Source organism: Prionailurus viverrinus, chromosome E2 (genome assembly GCF_022837055.1).
Source record: "Prionailurus viverrinus isolate Anna chromosome E2, UM_Priviv_1.0, whole genome shotgun sequence".
NCBI lineage: Eukaryota > Metazoa > Chordata > Mammalia > Carnivora > Felidae > Prionailurus > Prionailurus viverrinus.
In genome coordinates, this window is record NC_062575.1 from 43795191 (window position 1) to 43813047 (window position 17857).

The 17857-nt window shown below is 38.2% G+C and overlaps 1 protein-coding gene across 4 annotated transcripts in view; it reads left to right on the forward strand.

Moving 5' to 3' along the window:
- LSM14A (LSM14A mRNA processing body assembly factor) overlaps nucleotides 1–15314 on the forward strand; it is a 50526-nt gene extending 35212 nt beyond the window's left edge. The window contains exons 5-11 of one of the 4 annotated variants that reach the window (XM_047835510.1): nucleotides 2308–2484; nucleotides 2769–2834; nucleotides 5517–5699; nucleotides 5804–5975; nucleotides 7542–7773; nucleotides 13214–13272; nucleotides 14206–15314. In XM_047835510.1, coding sequence (XP_047691466.1) covers nucleotides 2308–2484; nucleotides 2769–2834; nucleotides 5517–5699; nucleotides 5804–5975; nucleotides 7542–7773; nucleotides 13214–13237 — 854 coding nt within the window. In that variant the 3' untranslated portion in view covers nucleotides 13238–13272; nucleotides 14206–15314. The remainder of the gene's footprint in view (nucleotides 1–2307; nucleotides 2485–2768; nucleotides 2835–5516; nucleotides 5700–5803; nucleotides 5976–7541; nucleotides 7774–13213; nucleotides 13273–14205) is intronic. The other 3 variants (XM_047835513.1, XM_047835509.1, XM_047835512.1) reach the window with 3 other exon arrangements.
- The last annotated feature ends 2543 nt before the right edge of the window (nucleotides 15315–17857 follow it).

A 17857-nucleotide genomic window follows, 5' to 3' on the forward strand; every position in this document is an offset into this window, starting at 1 on the left:
AAGATGTAGTATTAGAAAGACTTTATGTCTCATATAATTAAATTTATGATACTTCTAATAAATCTAAATAAAATAGTAGGAGAACTTAATAAAACATACACAGTCTTAAAAATAAACATGGAAGTATAATTAGACATATTTTTAGAATAAAAGTAATGACATGGGCTTACCTAATTGATAATAGTACACCTAAAATAAAGCAATGCAGAAATAAAAGTCAGAAATAGTTCCAAATATTGGGGCACCTGGGTGGCTCAGGCAGTTGGACATCCGACTTCGGCTCAGGTCATGATCTTATGGTTCATGGGTTTGAGCCCTCTGTCGGGCTCTGTGCTGACAGTTCAGAGCCTAGAGCCTGCTTCAGATTCTGTGTCTCCCGCTCTCTCTGTCCCTCCCCCACTCATGCTCTGTCTCTCTCCCTCAAAAAAAAAAAAAAAAAAGGAATTAACATTTAAAAAAAAAGATACTGTTCTAAATATAAATAAGTGATTAATATATGATAAAGATATTTTTTAATTAGTAGAGGAAAACTGGCTATCCAGTAAGTGATGTTGGGAGAGACAACTGCCTGATCATTTGGGAGAAATAAATCTAGATTCTTTCTTGCATGCTTAGAAAATAAATTTTAAATAGATTAATGTATTTTAAGATTTTTTTTCAAGTACATATTTATTAGAAGAGAGGGATGTATTTCTATAAAGCAGTGATGGAGAAAGCCTGGGATTCTGCATTATTAAGTTTCATCAATTAAAACTTCTGAATTTTACAAAATTAAAATACCAAGAATATTCTTTGAACTGATAAGAATGTGACACTAGGTGAAGGGGTGTGTTTTTACTATGCTAAAACCACCTTCTGATCTTATTCCTAATGGTAGTCCAGCATTACGTGTCTTTCCCTCCGATAACGAAATTGCTGTGACTAGAAGACTCAACTTGATTGCTTTGATCGCCCCATCACTTGTAGTTCTGTAACACTTGGGAGTCACAGGATTTTTTTCTCAAAAGCCTTGATGAGACAAGTCTTGTATATTTATAAGATTATTTAATTTAGTATTGTAAAATTAAACATTAGGCTTTTCAAAAAAACCTTAGCACTTGTTTTGTAAATAAAGCCCTTTGTAAGGTGGTAAGTGATTATAGAATGCTTTCTCACAGGCCAAAACTTACACAGACTGCCATGGTTTCCCATTAATCAGTGGGAACATTGTACTGTTCCTCTTAATGGTAAACTTTGGCATTAATGGCTGGAAATGGTGATACACATTTATGAATGCATACTTTAGATAACCATAAACTTGGGAAGTGTTACTAATAAACGGTCCCTGAAGCATCTGGTACACAGTAACCAGTGCATTGTCAGCACTCACCGCAGTTTACCAGTGGTTGGAGCCTATGCAGATATGCACAGGTGGGTAGTAACATGTACAGCATACTTGGAATTTTTTTTTTTTTTTACATGAAATGAGCATAATTTCCTTAGAACATTTTGGTGCAATATCATGGGATATGACGGCACCTGGAGCAGAGATTTATAGAAAACATTATAGGGACAAAAAGCATGATGGGAGCATCTGATGTTACAGTCTTCTGTTCATACTATGACCAGACTCTGACCTCATAAAAGGAAAAATGGAAGTTGTAAGTATAAAACCCATATTAAACAAAAACTTCCAAGAGATGTTTCAAATGGCCAGAAATGAATACGGCTGCTGTGTAATTATCTGAAGGTTGTTATCTGTTGCTGGCCTGAGTATTGATGTATAATTTACCTAAGGTATTAGAGGACTTCACCTGTCTAATTTTCTAATCCTTTACTTCCTTTATAATGGATTGTAATGGAGATATAAAACCTTAGGTTACAGCCTTTGGAAATAATGGCTGAGGTGTCAGTATAATCTTGTGGCTGTCATTACTGGGGAAAGCCTGCATCTGACTGCCTACAACATGATCTTTGATAGTATTCTTCAGAAATCTTGCCCAGGGAGTACTTTTTTAAAAACTTACTTAAATCTTATTCCACCAGTTAAAATACAAATAAAGTTCCAAAGGTTGGTTGGTTGGTCGGTCGTTGGGTGGTTTTGTTTTTTTGTTTTGTTTTGCTTTTTCAATGTTTCTTTATAGCCTAGTCACCAGCCCACTAAAGATAACCAGGTTTAAACTCTGGTCTAATAAGTAGGTGAATTCAAATTTGTGCTAAAGATTTAAATTGGTAGAAATAAAACTGTAGACATTTTTGTTGAGGGTCTAGATTATTTTGAAATCCCCAGAGGATAGGGTAGTTTCTTATCTTTTGGTTACGTTTTAGGTCGTTCAAGCCCTCAGTTAGACCCTTTGAGAAAAAGCCCAACCATGGAACAAGCAGTACAGACCGCCTCGGCCCACTTACCTGCTCCAGCACCTGTTGGGAGGAGGAGCCCTGTATCAACCAGGCCTTTACCATCTACCAGCCAAAAAGCAATAGAGAATCAAGAGCACAGGCGAGGTAGAACTTTAGCTATTTACTATTCATTAATTGACTGATCCACATTTTCCATTCACCTTATTTTTCATTAAAAAGATTTACTTTATACAAATGATCCTAGAAGGTTTAAACTGAACTTGATAGATGTTCAGTCTTTCAAATTTGACTCAAAGTAGTGATGGTGGTGGGGGTATAGATTTTTTGCTTTTTGTTTTGGGTTTCTTTGTTTTTCCCATTTTTGAACTTTACAGAAGTGTTTGATTTTGTGTACTGAGCTGATTTGTGACTTTGTATATCTTTTGTAGCTGAAGTACACAAAGTTTCAAGACCAGAAAATGAGCAACTCAGAAATGATAGCAAGAGACAAATCGGTAAGTTACTTTATTCTGAAAGCCATATTCTGTGCTGCTCAGTTAGAAGGAACATTTGATGCATAATTACTTTTAAAAAATGAAAGCCTGAGTTGGTGACTATGAAGGAGTAGCACTGGGGAGTTCTATTGGGGAAACAAAACATTTCTTAATCTTGATTAGGGCACTAGTTGTGCAGATGTATGCATGTAGCAGAATGTTATAGAATTACAAAGATACACCAAAAAGTGAGTATGCACAAAAAACTGTTGAAATCGGAGATTGGTAGTATAATTATATTGTGCCAGGGTCAGTTTCCTGGTTTTTGTAAAGTAAAATAGTTAAATAAGATTTTACCATTAGATGGGAGACTAGGTAATGAGCATATAGGACTGCTCTGTACTATATTTTCAATTTTTTTGTGTCTAATTGTTTTAAATTACAAGTTTTTTTTTTTTTAATGACCATTATATTTCTGGAATAAACTCTACTGGATGATAGGCAGTTGTCTTAAAGTATATTGACTTTATCTGTCAGTAAGATTTGTATACTTACATTGTTGTATGGTTTCCTCATTTGTACTTTTGTATTCTTTTTTTACATTTTTGTGTCAGTTTCACATTAGCATTATAAAATTATTTTCAATGTTTTCTATGCTGTTAGGAGTAAAATTATCTGTACCTTGAAGGTTTGAGGCTTTCTTAATATAATTATTTAAGCCCTGAGCTTTTTTTCTATAATTGTTGTAGAACTTTAATTTTCTTTCATGATTTTTGACTTCATATGATTGTACTCTTCTGTTTTGTAATCTATAACATTTATCCCCAGATTCATTCATTTTATTAATACTTTCAAATATATTATTAGAAGATAAAGTATTATTTTAAATGTCCAAATTAAAAAATAAAAGGCAAGTTTTAACCACCTTGTTTAGATAATAATAAGAAAGTGATTTTTCACTTCAGAAAACGTATACTGTATTTCTCTTGTACGTTGCTGTATGTATTTTTGTATGTGCTATGTGCCATAGAATACAGAAGTTTTGGTTTGATTTACTACATTTCACTTTTTTTTTATCTTGAAAGAGAGACCTTCTCTCTCAAAATAAGATAAATGCCACGGTGCAACTTCGGGTCAGGTCATAAATTCATCGTTTGTGAGTTTGAGACCTGCGTCGGGCTCTGGGCTCTGCACTGACAGTGCAGGGTCTGCTTGGGATTCTTGCTCTGTCCCTCCCCCACTCATGTGTTCTCTCTCTCAAAAATAAATAAATAAATCTAAATAAAAGAAAAAAGAAGATAATTGCCATACTACCATCATTTAAAAATCATATAAAGTAATAAATAAAAGGACCTTTTACTGCCCTTAAATTCATCCCTCAAAGGTTCGTTAACAGAACAGTGAATATTCTTTCAGATTGTTTTTCTTACGGTTTTACAAACAGACTACACTTAAACTTTTTTTAACACGGAAAGATTGTGCTATACTTACTTCCTGGCTTGTGGCCAAAGTGTTTTTAATAGTGAAGTTGAATGTTTTAAACATCCTGCTTATCTAGATCTAAGTGTCTGGATATGCCGCTGTGGCTTTTTGTAGTTTGTTTTCTCAAACATGGGCAATTTGCCAAACTTCAGCAAACACTGATCACAAACCTATTACTGTGCAGCCACTTTCTGATCTTTGTCAGTATTAAACATTTCACATAATTATAATCATTGAATTCATACTGCTTTGTGTTGTTTCTGTTAACTCACATCAATTACTGCTCCATATTCCTCTTTTATTTTTTCTTAACTTTTCCTCTTGTGTTGTATATTTGGGTTCTCAACTTTTCACTGTCATTTATGCTACTTTGGTATTTCATTATCATATCTCATAAATCCTGTTATCATAATAGAGAAAGAATAGGTGCTAGAAGACTTGAATAATATGAAGACATTTAGAGGGAGAAAAGAAAGGTGAAAGAGGAAGTGGTTGGAGTGGTTGAGACCTGGTGCTTCTTTTGTGATCTGTGATGTGGAAAGAATACCTCCTACCTTGCAATTTGTGTTTATTAGTGTTCATTTATTTTTCTCATTCTTTTTTTTTTTTTTAATTTTTTTCAACATTTATTTTTTTTGGGACAGAGAGAGACAGAGCATGAACGGGGGAGGGGCAGAGAGAGAGGGAGACACAGAATCGGAAACAGGCTCCAGGCTCTGAGCCATCAGCCCAGAGCCTGACGCGGGGCTCAAACTCATGGACCGCGAGATCGTGACCTGGCTGAAGTCGGACGCTTAACCGACTGCGCCACCCAGGCGCCCCTATTTTTCTCATTCTAAATGTTGTTTCTTATGATCCTTTCATAGAAGACTTCCTAAATTTTGAGAATTCACTATACGTTTGGCACATTGTAGGAATTAAAACTATAAGCAGAGCAAAGCCCCTCCCTCAAAGAGTATTAGAGTAATTTGGTACAGGAGCCTCCAAAATTGTTTGGTTGTACACTCTGTAAATAACATATATGAGTGTGGACCCCATAAAAATAAATTTCATGTGCGTGGTTCTCAGCCTACTATATATTAAGTGTTAGTGAAACTCCTTTTTTTTATATGTAAAAACTACAAGTACAGTGAAGTGTATAGAGACTTGTAAGCATTTTTGTTGTTGACTACAATAATAGTTTCTGTCCTAAACCAGCTTATTCTTTCTTTATTGACCTAGTTCCAGGTGCTCCTTCAGCTCCAAGAAGAGGACGTGGGGGTCATCGAGGTGGCAGGGGACGATTTGGTATCCGACGAGATGGTCCAATGAAGTTTGAGAAAGACTTTGACTTTGAAAGTGCGAATGCACAATTTAACAAGGAGGAAATTGACAGAGAGTTTCATAATAAACTTAAATTGAAAGGTGAGTTTTCGTTTTTCTATTCAGAAAATGTTCTGATTTGACTTGTGAATCATGGATGTTTAATAGAAGTCTTGACTTTCTGGTATGTGCTTGTTTTTCATTAGAAGATAAACTTGAGAAGCAGGAAAAGCCTGTAAATGGTGAAGATAAAGGAGACTCAGGAGTTGATACCCAAAACAGTGAAGGAAATGCAGATGAAGAAGATCCACTTGGACCTAATTGCTACTATGATAAAACCAAATCCTTCTTTGATAATATTTCTTGTGATGATAATAGGTACAGTCTTTTAAGCTGCTCTTATATTCTTAGCTTGAAATATGAAATGATTTCTTAGAAATTCACAAACTTTCAACGTTTATTTATTTTTGGGACAGAGAGAGACAGAGCATGAACGGGGGAGGGGCAGAGAGAGAGGGAGACACAGAATCGGAAACAGGCTCCAGTCTCCGAGCTGTCAGCACAGAGCCCGACGCGGGGCTCGAACTCACGGACCGTGAGATCGTGACCTGGCTGAAGTCGGACGCCCAACCGACTGCGCCACCCAGGCGCCCCTGAAATTCACAAACTTTAATGAATACTTAAAGATATCTAATGACTATAATTTTTTAATGTTTTATTTTGCTAGAAGAAAATAATCCATACTAAAATTTTCAGTGATATTACTCCTTGTGAAGAAGAAATAACCGTATACTTTTGTTTAGGGATGCATTCACATTTGAGAATTGGTAATTAAACCAAAAGCTAACATCTGACATCTAAGTAAGACCTTTTATTTTACTCCTCTTCAGTGTGGTTCAAATGAAGCCAAGGCCAAAAGCACTAATGTTACTTTGAAGTTTGTTGATACAGTAAAACTTTGTCATATCACAGCAAATGTGGATCCAGAAAATTGTCAGGTTAATTGAAAGATCCAGCATCACTAGTTCCAGAGTTTCTGACTATAGTTTGGTGCCACCTGGTGGCAGTTGTCTACTTCAGTGTAAACACGGATGGAGATGTTGTGATCAAAGTCCTGCGATTGTCTGGGCTGGAGCAATTTACTACAGCAGCAGTAGCAATTTAATTTTTTTTGTTGTTTATTTATTTATTTTGAGAGTGAGACAGAGAGCGAGCATGAGCAGAGGAGGGACAGAGAGAGGGAGAGAGAATCCCAAGCAGATTCCACACTGTCGGAGCAGAGCCTGATGCAGGGCTCGATCCCACGAACCATGAGATCATGACCTGAGCTGACGCCAAGAGTTGGACACTTAACTGACTGAGCCACCCAGGCACCCCTGCATCAGTAGCAATTTAAACACTTGCTTCAGACACCAGGTCCGGGGACTGGGCCAGGAGCATACTAGGAACTTGGGGACTTAGCTTCCTTCTTCCAGCTTCCTGAGACAGAGTCCCCTTTCCTGGCTTTGCCCTCTCTTACATTGGGCCAAAAGGAGAGTGGAGTCAGTTGCCAATCCTATATTTGAATTCCCATTATATTGGGGGCTATTACCATGTTTGTTTTATATACTGTATTTGGAAAAAACTAATACTGGTCATATTTGCATATGAAATTTAAGAGAATATCATGAGGACATTTTGCCATGGATGGCTTGTGATGACTTAGATAAGGTGCTTGGTTTTTTATTTTTTATTTTTTTAATGTTTATTTTTGAGAGTGCATGGGGGAGGGGCAGAGAGAGGAGACAGAATCCCAAGCAGGCTCCACACTGTCAGCGCAGATAAGGTGCTTATTTTTATTTGATCTTTAGGAATTACTTATCCGTAATTTGGGAATTAGTGTCACATAGTTTTGCCGGAAAATGTTCTTACGACCTGATACAGTAGAGTTTATTCTTATAACAGAGAACGGAGACCAACCTGGGCTGAGGAAAGAAGATTAAATGCCGAAACATTTGGAATCCCACTTCGTCCAAACCGTGGCCGTGGCGGTTACAGAGGCAGAGGAGGTCTTGGTTTCCGTGGTGGCCGAGGGCGTGGTGGTGGCAGAGGTGGTACCTTCACTACCCCTCGAGGATTTCGTGGTGGATTCAGAGGAGGTCGTGGGGGCAGGGAGTTTGCAGATTTTGAATACAGAGTAAGTATTGTCTGCTTTGGGGTTGGCAGGCAGTTTTATGAAATTTGGAATGTTTTTACTTTATATTGGGTGAATATTTTTAAGACATTGTATAACTTCCATTTTGACTCTTCAGTGGGGGATGAGGTTGTTTATATAATTATAAGGAGCAGTAATTTCTTGGCTAATGAGTCCAAGTTTTTTTTAACTGTTTCCATTTGGAGGAAGCAAAAGATAGAAATGAGATTGGGGTGGAGGGGTCTTTTTTATTATAGAACCATGGTTTTAGATTTCATGGATAGTAAAATTTCCCCCCAAAATAAAAAGTGTATTAGAGATAGGCTTAGGATTTTTTTTTTTTTTTTTTGGAGGCATGGGGGATTGCTAAAGAAATTATACCAAAAAAAGACTGTATAATGTCACCTTTATTTCATATTATGGAGTGTGCTTTAACACCAAAAGAGTCTAGGAAGCACATACTCCAGAGTGGAAAGCATTCATAGCAGCCAACATTTATATAGAATTTTGCATGTACTTACTAGGCATTGTTCTAAATGTTTTTTGTGTATTAACTCGCTTAAACCTCACATGAACTCTGTAAGATAGTACTATTCTTACCGCCATTTTACAGATGAAGAAATAGGTATTGAGATAGTAAATACCTTGTCCAAGGTCAGCTAGTAAGCGATGCTTCAGGGTCTCAAGCCTTGTAAGTTTGTTTCTGAGTCAGTACCCTTAATTTAGTTTTGTGGAAAATTCAACTATGTTTTCCCTGGTTTTCTTATTTTACCTTGGTCTTGAAAATACTGTGATATGTTGGTATTTGCAAACTGCTGCTAGAAAACTATATAGCTCTGTATAGTATTGTTTATATATATAATTAATTTATTTAAAGGAGTCTGTCGATTAAGTCAATGTCACTTCCTAGTTTATTGATTTTTAGGTTTAGTAGAGAGGAACTTTATATAATCACAGAAGGGATCAAAATCACCTTATAAAGAGATCTAAGAGTTGCACAGGGCAGCTGGAAACAAAAAGACCTACTGGCAGGAGTTTCACTGTCCATTATTTGAACTGGACATTGTTGAGATCCTTCTTGAAGGATCAGTGTTAGTGGCTTTTGGGTCTGGTCTGTTAACTTTGACACCTCTGATACTGTATCATCCAGCCAAGACTGCTGAAAATTAGCCTCAGTTCATTAGCTCAGGCTATCCAGCACTGGTGACCTGGTGCAGCTACAGGACTTGTAACTTGGAAAGTTGCCGTTCTGGCTGGGGAGACTGTGTCTTAGGAGTTATAGAATGCCTTTTGCTTGTCACTATTAAGGTTCTTGCCAGTGACCTTTTGCTTATAGAGGTCAGTAGCCTTTTCACAAATATTTGCCCTGAACTCCTCTGCAATATTTGACACTGACAACCACTGACCCAACTTAGAAACTTTCTTCCTAGTTTTTTTTTAAATACTGTTGTTTGGGGTCTTTTTGTTTTGTTTTTTTCTTTTTAAAAAATAACACATATTCCAGGGCACCTGGCTGGTTAGTCAGTGGAGTATGAGTCTTGACCTCGGGGTTGTGAATTTAAGCCCTACATTGAGTGTAGCTACTACTTTTTTCTTTTTGTTTTAATCTTTAAAAACAATTTTTTTTTTTTTTTTTTTTTGCTTTTCAATATCTTACTCAGAAAAGATTATAAGCATTGAGGCAAGTTTTCGTTTTATTTTTTCAACTTTTTTTTTTTTTTTAATTTATTTTTGGGACAGAGAGAGACAGAGCATGAACGGGGGAGGGGCAGAGAGAGAGGGAGACACAGAATCGGAAACAGGCTCCAGGCTCTGAGCCATCAGCCCAGAGCCTGACGCGGGGCTCGAACTCCCGGACCGCGAGATCGTGACCTGGCTGAAGTCGGACGCTTAACCGACTGCGCCACCCAGGCGCCCAAGTTTTCGTTTAAAATGGAATGCAATGTAAAAAAAATTTTTTTTAATGTTTATTTTTTGAGAAAGAGACAGAGAGAGAGACAGACAGAGCATGAGCGGGGGAGGGGCAGAGAGAAGGAGACACAGAATCTGAAGCAGGCTCCAGGCTCTGATCTGGCAGCACACGGCCTGACGTGGAGCTCGAACTCACGAACCAGGAGATCATGACCTGAGCTGAAGTCGGACGCTTAACCGACTGAGCCACCCAGGCACCCCAAGTGTAGCTATTACTTAAAAATAAAATATTATTTAATAAAATCTTTAGAAAATAATAATAACATGTGTTCCTCACCACAGCCAGGCACTTCATGATCTGACTCCTTCTTCAGGTCATAAGTCTTATACTGGCTCTGGTCTTTTTTGCCAGTGGGACTCACCTTTTCTTTATTCACTCTGCTGCAGATATGTGGACCTTCTTGCTCTTGTTCAGCGCCAAACTTACAACTATCTCAGGACCTTTTCACCCATTCCTTCTGCCCAGAATGTTCAGTTTGCTCCTTGTAAGCATTTGTGCTCATGCTTGGGCTCCTGCTTCCTCTCCCTTCTTTCTTTTTCCTCTCCCTTCCCCTTTCTTTCCTCCTCTCCTTTGTGAACGTGTTGATTCATCGCTTTTAATTGGTTTTTCACCTAGGACCTTCTGTGCTTCTACCTGCATTTCTCTGTCTTTATGTGCTTTATGTCCTGTGACCAACTTAAACTTAACCTTCCTCAAATGACCTTATCATCTTCTAGCCTTTCCATCGTCTCCGCACAGCCTCCTCCCAGTGTCTGCATTGGCTAATGGTGTGTCACTCTTTTCATCTCCCAGGCAGTATAGCCCATGTCCGCATTACCACATTCATTCCTGTGAGATGTCCCTGCCAGCTACCATAACAACTCACTGATTGGTCTTCAGACATTCAGTCTCTTCTTTACCTCACTTCAGGCATGTCAGTTACCTGTTGAAGAACCTATGACACCTTCTTGTTGAAGACCACATTGAGTCAGCTTGGTTTGAGAAAAAGTACATTTAAATTAAACTTGGATCCCAATGAGGATTTTAGTGATTGTTGCTAGTGTGACCTCAGTTGAGTCGTCAAACCTTTCAGGCCCTCAGTTTTCACATTGTGGAAAGAGAGTTAACACAGTTTTATCTCCTATACACCTTCTAAAGATCATTAAAGTTTCAGAGTTGGAAAACATTTGAGAGGTCTGAGCTCTTGGCCAAGCCATGAGTCCTGAAGTATCCCTGTTAAGGAGCTGGCAGCTTACTTTTACTAAGAGCATCCATCCTACCTCAGGAATGGTCTTAATTGTTACAATTTTACAATGTGAGTGAAGATTTTTTTTCCCCTGTATCCTCACCCTATTAGTTTAACTCTACCCTTGTAAAAGTACAGAATATACATAATTGTCTTAATAATTTGGCAGATATTTGGAAAAAGAGCTGTCATGTTGTCTGTAAGATTGAACTATTATTTCCCTTTATCTGAACAGTCATCCATAAACTGTTGATTAACTGCTGGGTGCACAGTACATACATTTATGAATACAAACATTTTTTGAAGCTCTGTCTCACTCTTTGGTCACTTTGAGCCTTCAGTTAAATCCCCTGTCACATACATTGCAGAATTAGAATGCACTGTAGAAGTTATCTGCATGAGTCTTTATCCACATTAGTGTATCCTTGACAAATAGTCCAGCCTCTGCTTGAGTGTTTCAAGGGGTGATAGATTGACCGGACCCTAGGTATTGCCCTGATGACAAGAAGGTTCAAATGTGACCTTGTACTGCCTGCTCTTCGTACTCTGTGAGGATCCTGCTAATGTATCCAGCCCCATTTCTCATTACCCTTTAAGCTATCTGGTTCAAGCAGTTTGACTCGTGGTCATCACTTGTATACACTGTCCTTGATTCCAACACTGACCTCATTCCTTGACCAAATACATTGAATTCATATATGCCATGCACTAGCCTGGATGTTAGTGTAAGCAAAACAGATGCAGTCCTAGCCTTCTTGTGTTTTAGTCCAATGTAGAGATAGACACAGCTGAAAGTCACGGGGTCCCTTTCACACCCTTCACAGTCTTGTCCAAGGTATGCTCTGTCTTCGGAAACTTCTCTTCCTTCCTCCACAGATTTCTTCCTTTTCTGACCTCTTGTGGTATCTGCTTTCATTGGCACACATTTTAACACTCATTTTCCATATTTCATGTGTTTTGTTCTGCATCGCCAGCTAGATGGGAGTCTCTTGGCAATTAGTGAATATGTATTTTACTTTCATTTCCACCAATGGACATGGAACCATAGTGGGCTTGAAGTAAATGCTCAGCATGCTGATTAGGAATACACTATTTCACCCTTCAGTAAGGCAGAAGATCCATCAGTGTGGCTAGCCCTTGATTGCCCATTCCAAAGTTGCATGACCCTTATGTCTGCCACTAGAGCAGTGACCTTCTCTGCATTCTATGCCTTCTAAATCATATCACCTGGCAGAAATAGTGATCACTATTACATAAAGGAGATTTACTTTCAAGGATTAAACTTGTTTCTAAAACAACATCTAATACTTCTCATAGATGGATGTCAGTGGCATTTGCAGCAGCCTTTATGTAATGGGTTGGCTTTGTTCTTTGTGCTCTATTGGCATGAATCATTAGTTTTGAGGTGTACATAAGCAAGTGGTTGTTTAATGAAAACATGGGCAAAGCAGAATTGTAGATTTTTAGAACTCCTTTAAAGTATCAGCTGAACTGTAGGCTCTCTCTCACCCTACCCCCAGTAGATAGTTAGGAAACCAAGGACCCAGAGAGGTTAACTCTTTTTTTTTTTTTTTTTTTTTTTTTATGTTTTTAATGTTTATTTTTGAGAGACAGAGGACAAGTTGGAGAGGGGCAGAGAGAGAGGGAGACACAGAATCTGAAGCTGGCTCCAGGCTCCGAGCTGTCAGCACAGAGCCCGACACGGAGCTCGAACTCACAAACTGTAAGATTATGACCTGAGCTGAAGTCAGTCGCTTAACGGACTGAGCCACCCAGGCGCCCCAAGGTTAACTCTCTTGATATGGATACAAGCTAATAAAGCCAAAACTTCCTCTCGTTGACTTCTAGCCCAGTTTTCCTCAAGGATAATGTTAGAAACATAAACTTGTGCTGAGCTTGGTCCTTTGATGCTTTGTGGGGGTGGAGGGCAAGGAGATCGGGTTGGGTGTAATAAGAGTATAGTCTGCTCTTATTTTATATGCTGCTTCTAAGATGGTTAAGCCACCATGGCAGGTAAGACAGATTACTTTCCGTTTGAGTCTGTTTTTTCAGATAGGGTCCAGAGACAAAGAGGTAACCAAAATGACTCAGCATGGTACTCTCTCTCCCTTCTCCCCTTTTATTTTCTCCCCTCCCTCCCTCTATTTCTCTGTATCCCCCTCCTCTTCCCTTCTCTCTCTCTCTCTCTCTCTCTCTCTCTCTCTCTCTCTCTCTCTCTTTTGCTTTCTTTTTTTTTTACCTTTCAGAAAACCACAGCTTTTGGACCCTAAAATAGGTCTGGATTGATCGTACAGCTTTCTGAAAGGTAAAAAAAAAAAAAAATGGGGGCGTGTGAAGGTTGGCTTTGGTGGGGGACAGTGGGGTGGGATTATCTTCAGTTTATTTCTTTCTGTACCAGTTTACACCATGCCATATGTATTCCAGTTTAATGACATTGTACAAATGGTTTGGTGCCCGTATACACAGATAAAGTTAAATCTTTAACATAGGAAATAGTGTATTTCTAACAGGATGAAAATCAGCATTTAAAATCAGGTATGTGGTAACAACTAGTCCTGAGGAAAACAGACCCCTGGCTCTGATGTTATATACAAGACTTTAGATTAGGATTCGTCTCACTAGGAAGCTAGAGACTCTCTGACATTTTTGTTTTTTCCATGGTTACTTTTTAAAAATTACCCTGTCAGCTTGCTGATTTGCAGAACTTATTTGAAATTTAAAAGTTTTAAAATGAATTTCTAAATCATTGCTTTCTCCTTGCATGAAACTTTGGAGAGAAATGTTATTTTACTGTCTGGATATTTTATTGCTTAGTAAGGACATCAGAGACTTAGGGATTTTATTAATCTTTTTCCAGAGTATGTTGTCAGTTATATTCGATGACCTTGGCTAACTGTGTTGAAAGTTTAAGTTCTGTCATTCTGTTTAAAAATAATTAGGATGCAAACAAAGATAGTAAGGTATGCCTATATCTTAGGGGGCCTTCTTGCTGGAACCAGCCCACACCATGACTGCTTTAACCTCCACTAACTGGAAAATGCAGTTAACAAATAATGAGCTACTGCTGGGTGTGTGGAAGTTACAAAATGTTTTCTGGAAATTAGTGAAAAGATTTATACATGAAAGGAAAAGGAGGGCATATTTAAAAGTAATGGGAAATATACTTAAGTAAATTAGAAAGAAATACTAATAAACCAATCATGTGAAGCATGAGCTAATTTTTTTTTTTCCTTTTTAGAAAGACAACAAAGTTGCTGCATAGTCTACAGACAAGTCTTTGAAAGTAGGTGAATTTCTAGCTCTTCATGGTCCTGAGAATTGGTTCCGGTCTTTGAGAAGAAGGAAGAGGTGAATCCGCTGTATATTTGTCACCAGCACTGGGTGTTTGTTTGTGTGTTTTTTTCTGCTTAATTTCAAAGATCCAATGCAGTTACTTTGGGGGGGAGGGAGGGGGCGGGAAGGCTCATCTTAAAAAATGAGCATTAAATATATTTGGAATAGCAGAAGGTTAAGTAATTTCTTATGTATAGTTAAACTACAACAGTACTTCAATGGGACTTATAAGTATTTTTTCATCACTGAAAGGATTTTTCTTATCACTAAATTGTATTTGGCAATGATTGTAAGTTGCCTGCAGATAGGGCCGTGATACTGTGTTTTGAGCCACAGAAGGTTGTGTGTGTGTGTGTGTGTGTGTGTGTGTGTGTGTGTGTGTGTGTATCTTTCTCTCTTTGTTTCTTTCTTTTTGGAAATCCTGTAATATCCCTTTTGAGGTAGCTTATTTCGTCAATTAATTAGGGTGCTGGATGGTAGAGAATTTTGTCAGTCAACTATGTAAACACAGTAAATACTGTTTCTTAGGCAAAGGTAACTTTTTTATATAGTTGTAAAATTCCATTATATTCCATTGCCAAAGAAACATTAAGAACTTTGTATAGCTGTATAAAAAGCAACTAATTTTTTAAAGAATAAACATTTTAAAGTCAGCAAACATACTGTGTCCTTGCAGAAGTTGATGTGCTGAGGAGCAGAGCTATGGGTGGTGGGTCTTTTTTCATAGTTTTCCAGGCTTGAGATTTCTGATTTTGATTTTTTTTTTTTTTTTTTTTAATGTTTGGAACACAAATGAAGATTTGATACATTTCTTCCATTACCTGAAAAGGATAAATTGCTCATACTCATTGTAAGAACTTCATTTTATAACAAATGGCATATCACAGGATTTGTCCAAATAATAAATATTTTCAGTATATGAATGTAAATAATCATAGATAAGAATGTACTTAGCTGTATTTTCAAATAAGCACCCTCCCCTTTTTTAAGACAATAAAACTGGGCATCAATTAACCTGTTCTTCCAGATATGCCTGGAATTTTGTTGTAATACCTTGATTCATTCCATTATATTTCAAGAGGATTCAGAGTGTTAGATATTATTTTGGCAACCTATAAGATATCCTAACACTGGTCCTTGGGCCCGTGGCCCATAAATGACTCAGTAATAGAGTTCATTGCTAATTATAAATCACTAGTAAATCTTTTTGATATTTTAAGCTATAGTGGGGGAAAAAATATGGCCATTTTTGTGTTTTTATGAAGGCCATAGAATAAAGGGATCCAAAGATTTAAATATTTTTATCTATTTTGATTTTTGTTAACTCTGTCCTTAAAGTATTCAATAGTGATAAAGATGTGGAAAACTGCACTGTAGGAGAATTGGAATATTTAAAGATGGTTGATATTTTTAATTTTAATTTTATATCTTTTGTATAGCTACACGGAAATGTTTTGTAATTTGGTTTCATTACTGAGGTCCAGTTCTTGCCAGCCATAGTTTAGGTAATATTGCTTAATACTGTTTGCTTGCATGTTAACAACAAAACCTTTTGGAGGACCCACAAATCATTATATTGAACACATTTCTGAAGCATTCTGAACATCAAAGCAAATGCTATGACAGTACCTATGTAGATTGTTTGAGATGTCCCGGGCCAATTCCAAGAAAAGCTGTAAATACCAGCTCTACATGCTTTGAAAGTATGCATTCGTGTGTTTTCCAAGGCCTCTGGGTCACTGACTAAGGCATTTTTTGCCCCAGTAAAAACTGGCCGCATGGCATACCTGCAGTGCACCTCACAATATTAAAGCAAGGTTTTTATTCTAAGACAGAATAAAACTGGTAAATAAAAAATGTTCGTCAAAGTTCTTTCTCTTAAAATAATAATGTCATAATAGAGAGAAACAATGAAAGACATCTTTTAAGTATAAGAATGGAGTTATGGTTATGTTTATATTCTCTAAAATAACTAATTTCCAACACTTTTCCTAAGACTAATTTATTGTTATAGGTAAAGCTAGAAGCTCTGTTCTCCCCCACTAGAGTGTGGAGTGTTCTTGAGTTACATTTCCCTATCTTGAGAAGACTAAGCCAGCCAGGCACAGGCCAGGCTGGAAGCCTCAGGCTAAAATGCTTCCTCTGTGGGCAGGCAAGTGTGAAAGAGGAGAGAGGGAAGGCTGACTCCTAAACTCATTTGTTGGATAGACCATTTCTTCCCCCCGAAAAGCAGGACTTATTGTAGGGGGTAGGGAGAGAGGTCAGGAATGTTAATCCAGCTCAGTGGCTCTTAATCACAGATTGAACTGATAACCAGAGAGCATTTAGAGGAGTATTAGGGGATGTGTTTTGGTTGTCACAGTGACCAGGGACCACCACTGGCATTTAAGAGCAAGGGCCAAGGATTGCAAAATCCTACACCATACTGGACAGTGCCACATAATCAGCTATCCAGCCCAAAGTGCAACGGTGACCCTTCCATTCTGAGGAACACTGGCTGAGTTCCCTCCACATGAAAAGACAGTGAGTAGGGAATTCATTCTTCTCCCTTCCCCAAAATCTTTAAAAACGTTTACTGAAAACGTGGTCTTCACATGGACTATGAAAGATCGAGGTATAAAGGGACCTTACTTCCAGTGGCACAATGTTTTGGAAACCCATTATCACAGGAATTACCACTTCATCCTGGTCTCTTTCAAGAAATGTTCACAAATCTCTTCTCCAAATCAGCTGAGGAACATTTTAAAGTACAAATTCCCATGCCCACATCTGGAGAGTCTGAGTCCGAAGTTCTACAGAGGAGCCTGGGCATCAGGCTATGTCCCCCAGGTAGTTCTGATCACAGGATTAGAAAAACGGCTTTAAAACAGCACAGCCAGAGGCACCTACCTGGGTAGCTCATTCAGTTGGGTGTCCAAGTCTTGATCTTGGTTCAGGTCTTGATCTCAGGGTCATAAGTTCAAACCCCATGTTGGGCTTTTGCACTGGGTGTGGAGCCTACTTAATTAAAAAACCAACCAAACAAACAAATATATATATATATATTTACTCGCACACACACACACATACACACATATGCACACAGCACAGCTCATCTAATCCAGCCCCCTCCTTAAAGGGCCTTGGTAAAGTTTTCACAGTAGGATTATTTTACCATTGCTCCATCCTCTCAAATCTAGTACATCTTGGTTGTAACTGGGGCAGGAAGAGGGGGGAAGGACTAAGAGTCAGGAGGGAGCATTTCTGCAGGACAGAATCCAGGGAAAAACGGAGACAGAGACTCAGGTTTCCTATGGGTTTGGCTGATTTGAGTGCTGAGACTTGGTTTTTTATTCCTAGCATACAGGAAAAGGGTGTGGGTTGTTTCTGTGTCTCAGTTTTACATGGCTGTTGTCCCTGTCTCTGTGGGTTATCTGTCTGAAAGAGAAGCTGCACCTTTCGCAAGGCCATGCTAATCACTCAGATCTAATTATGTCCAGATTCTAGGATCCCCCTGCCCTATTATTAGTTCAGAGCTGGTTTAATTTGTGACTGTGGGGAGAGGTCACAGGATAGAG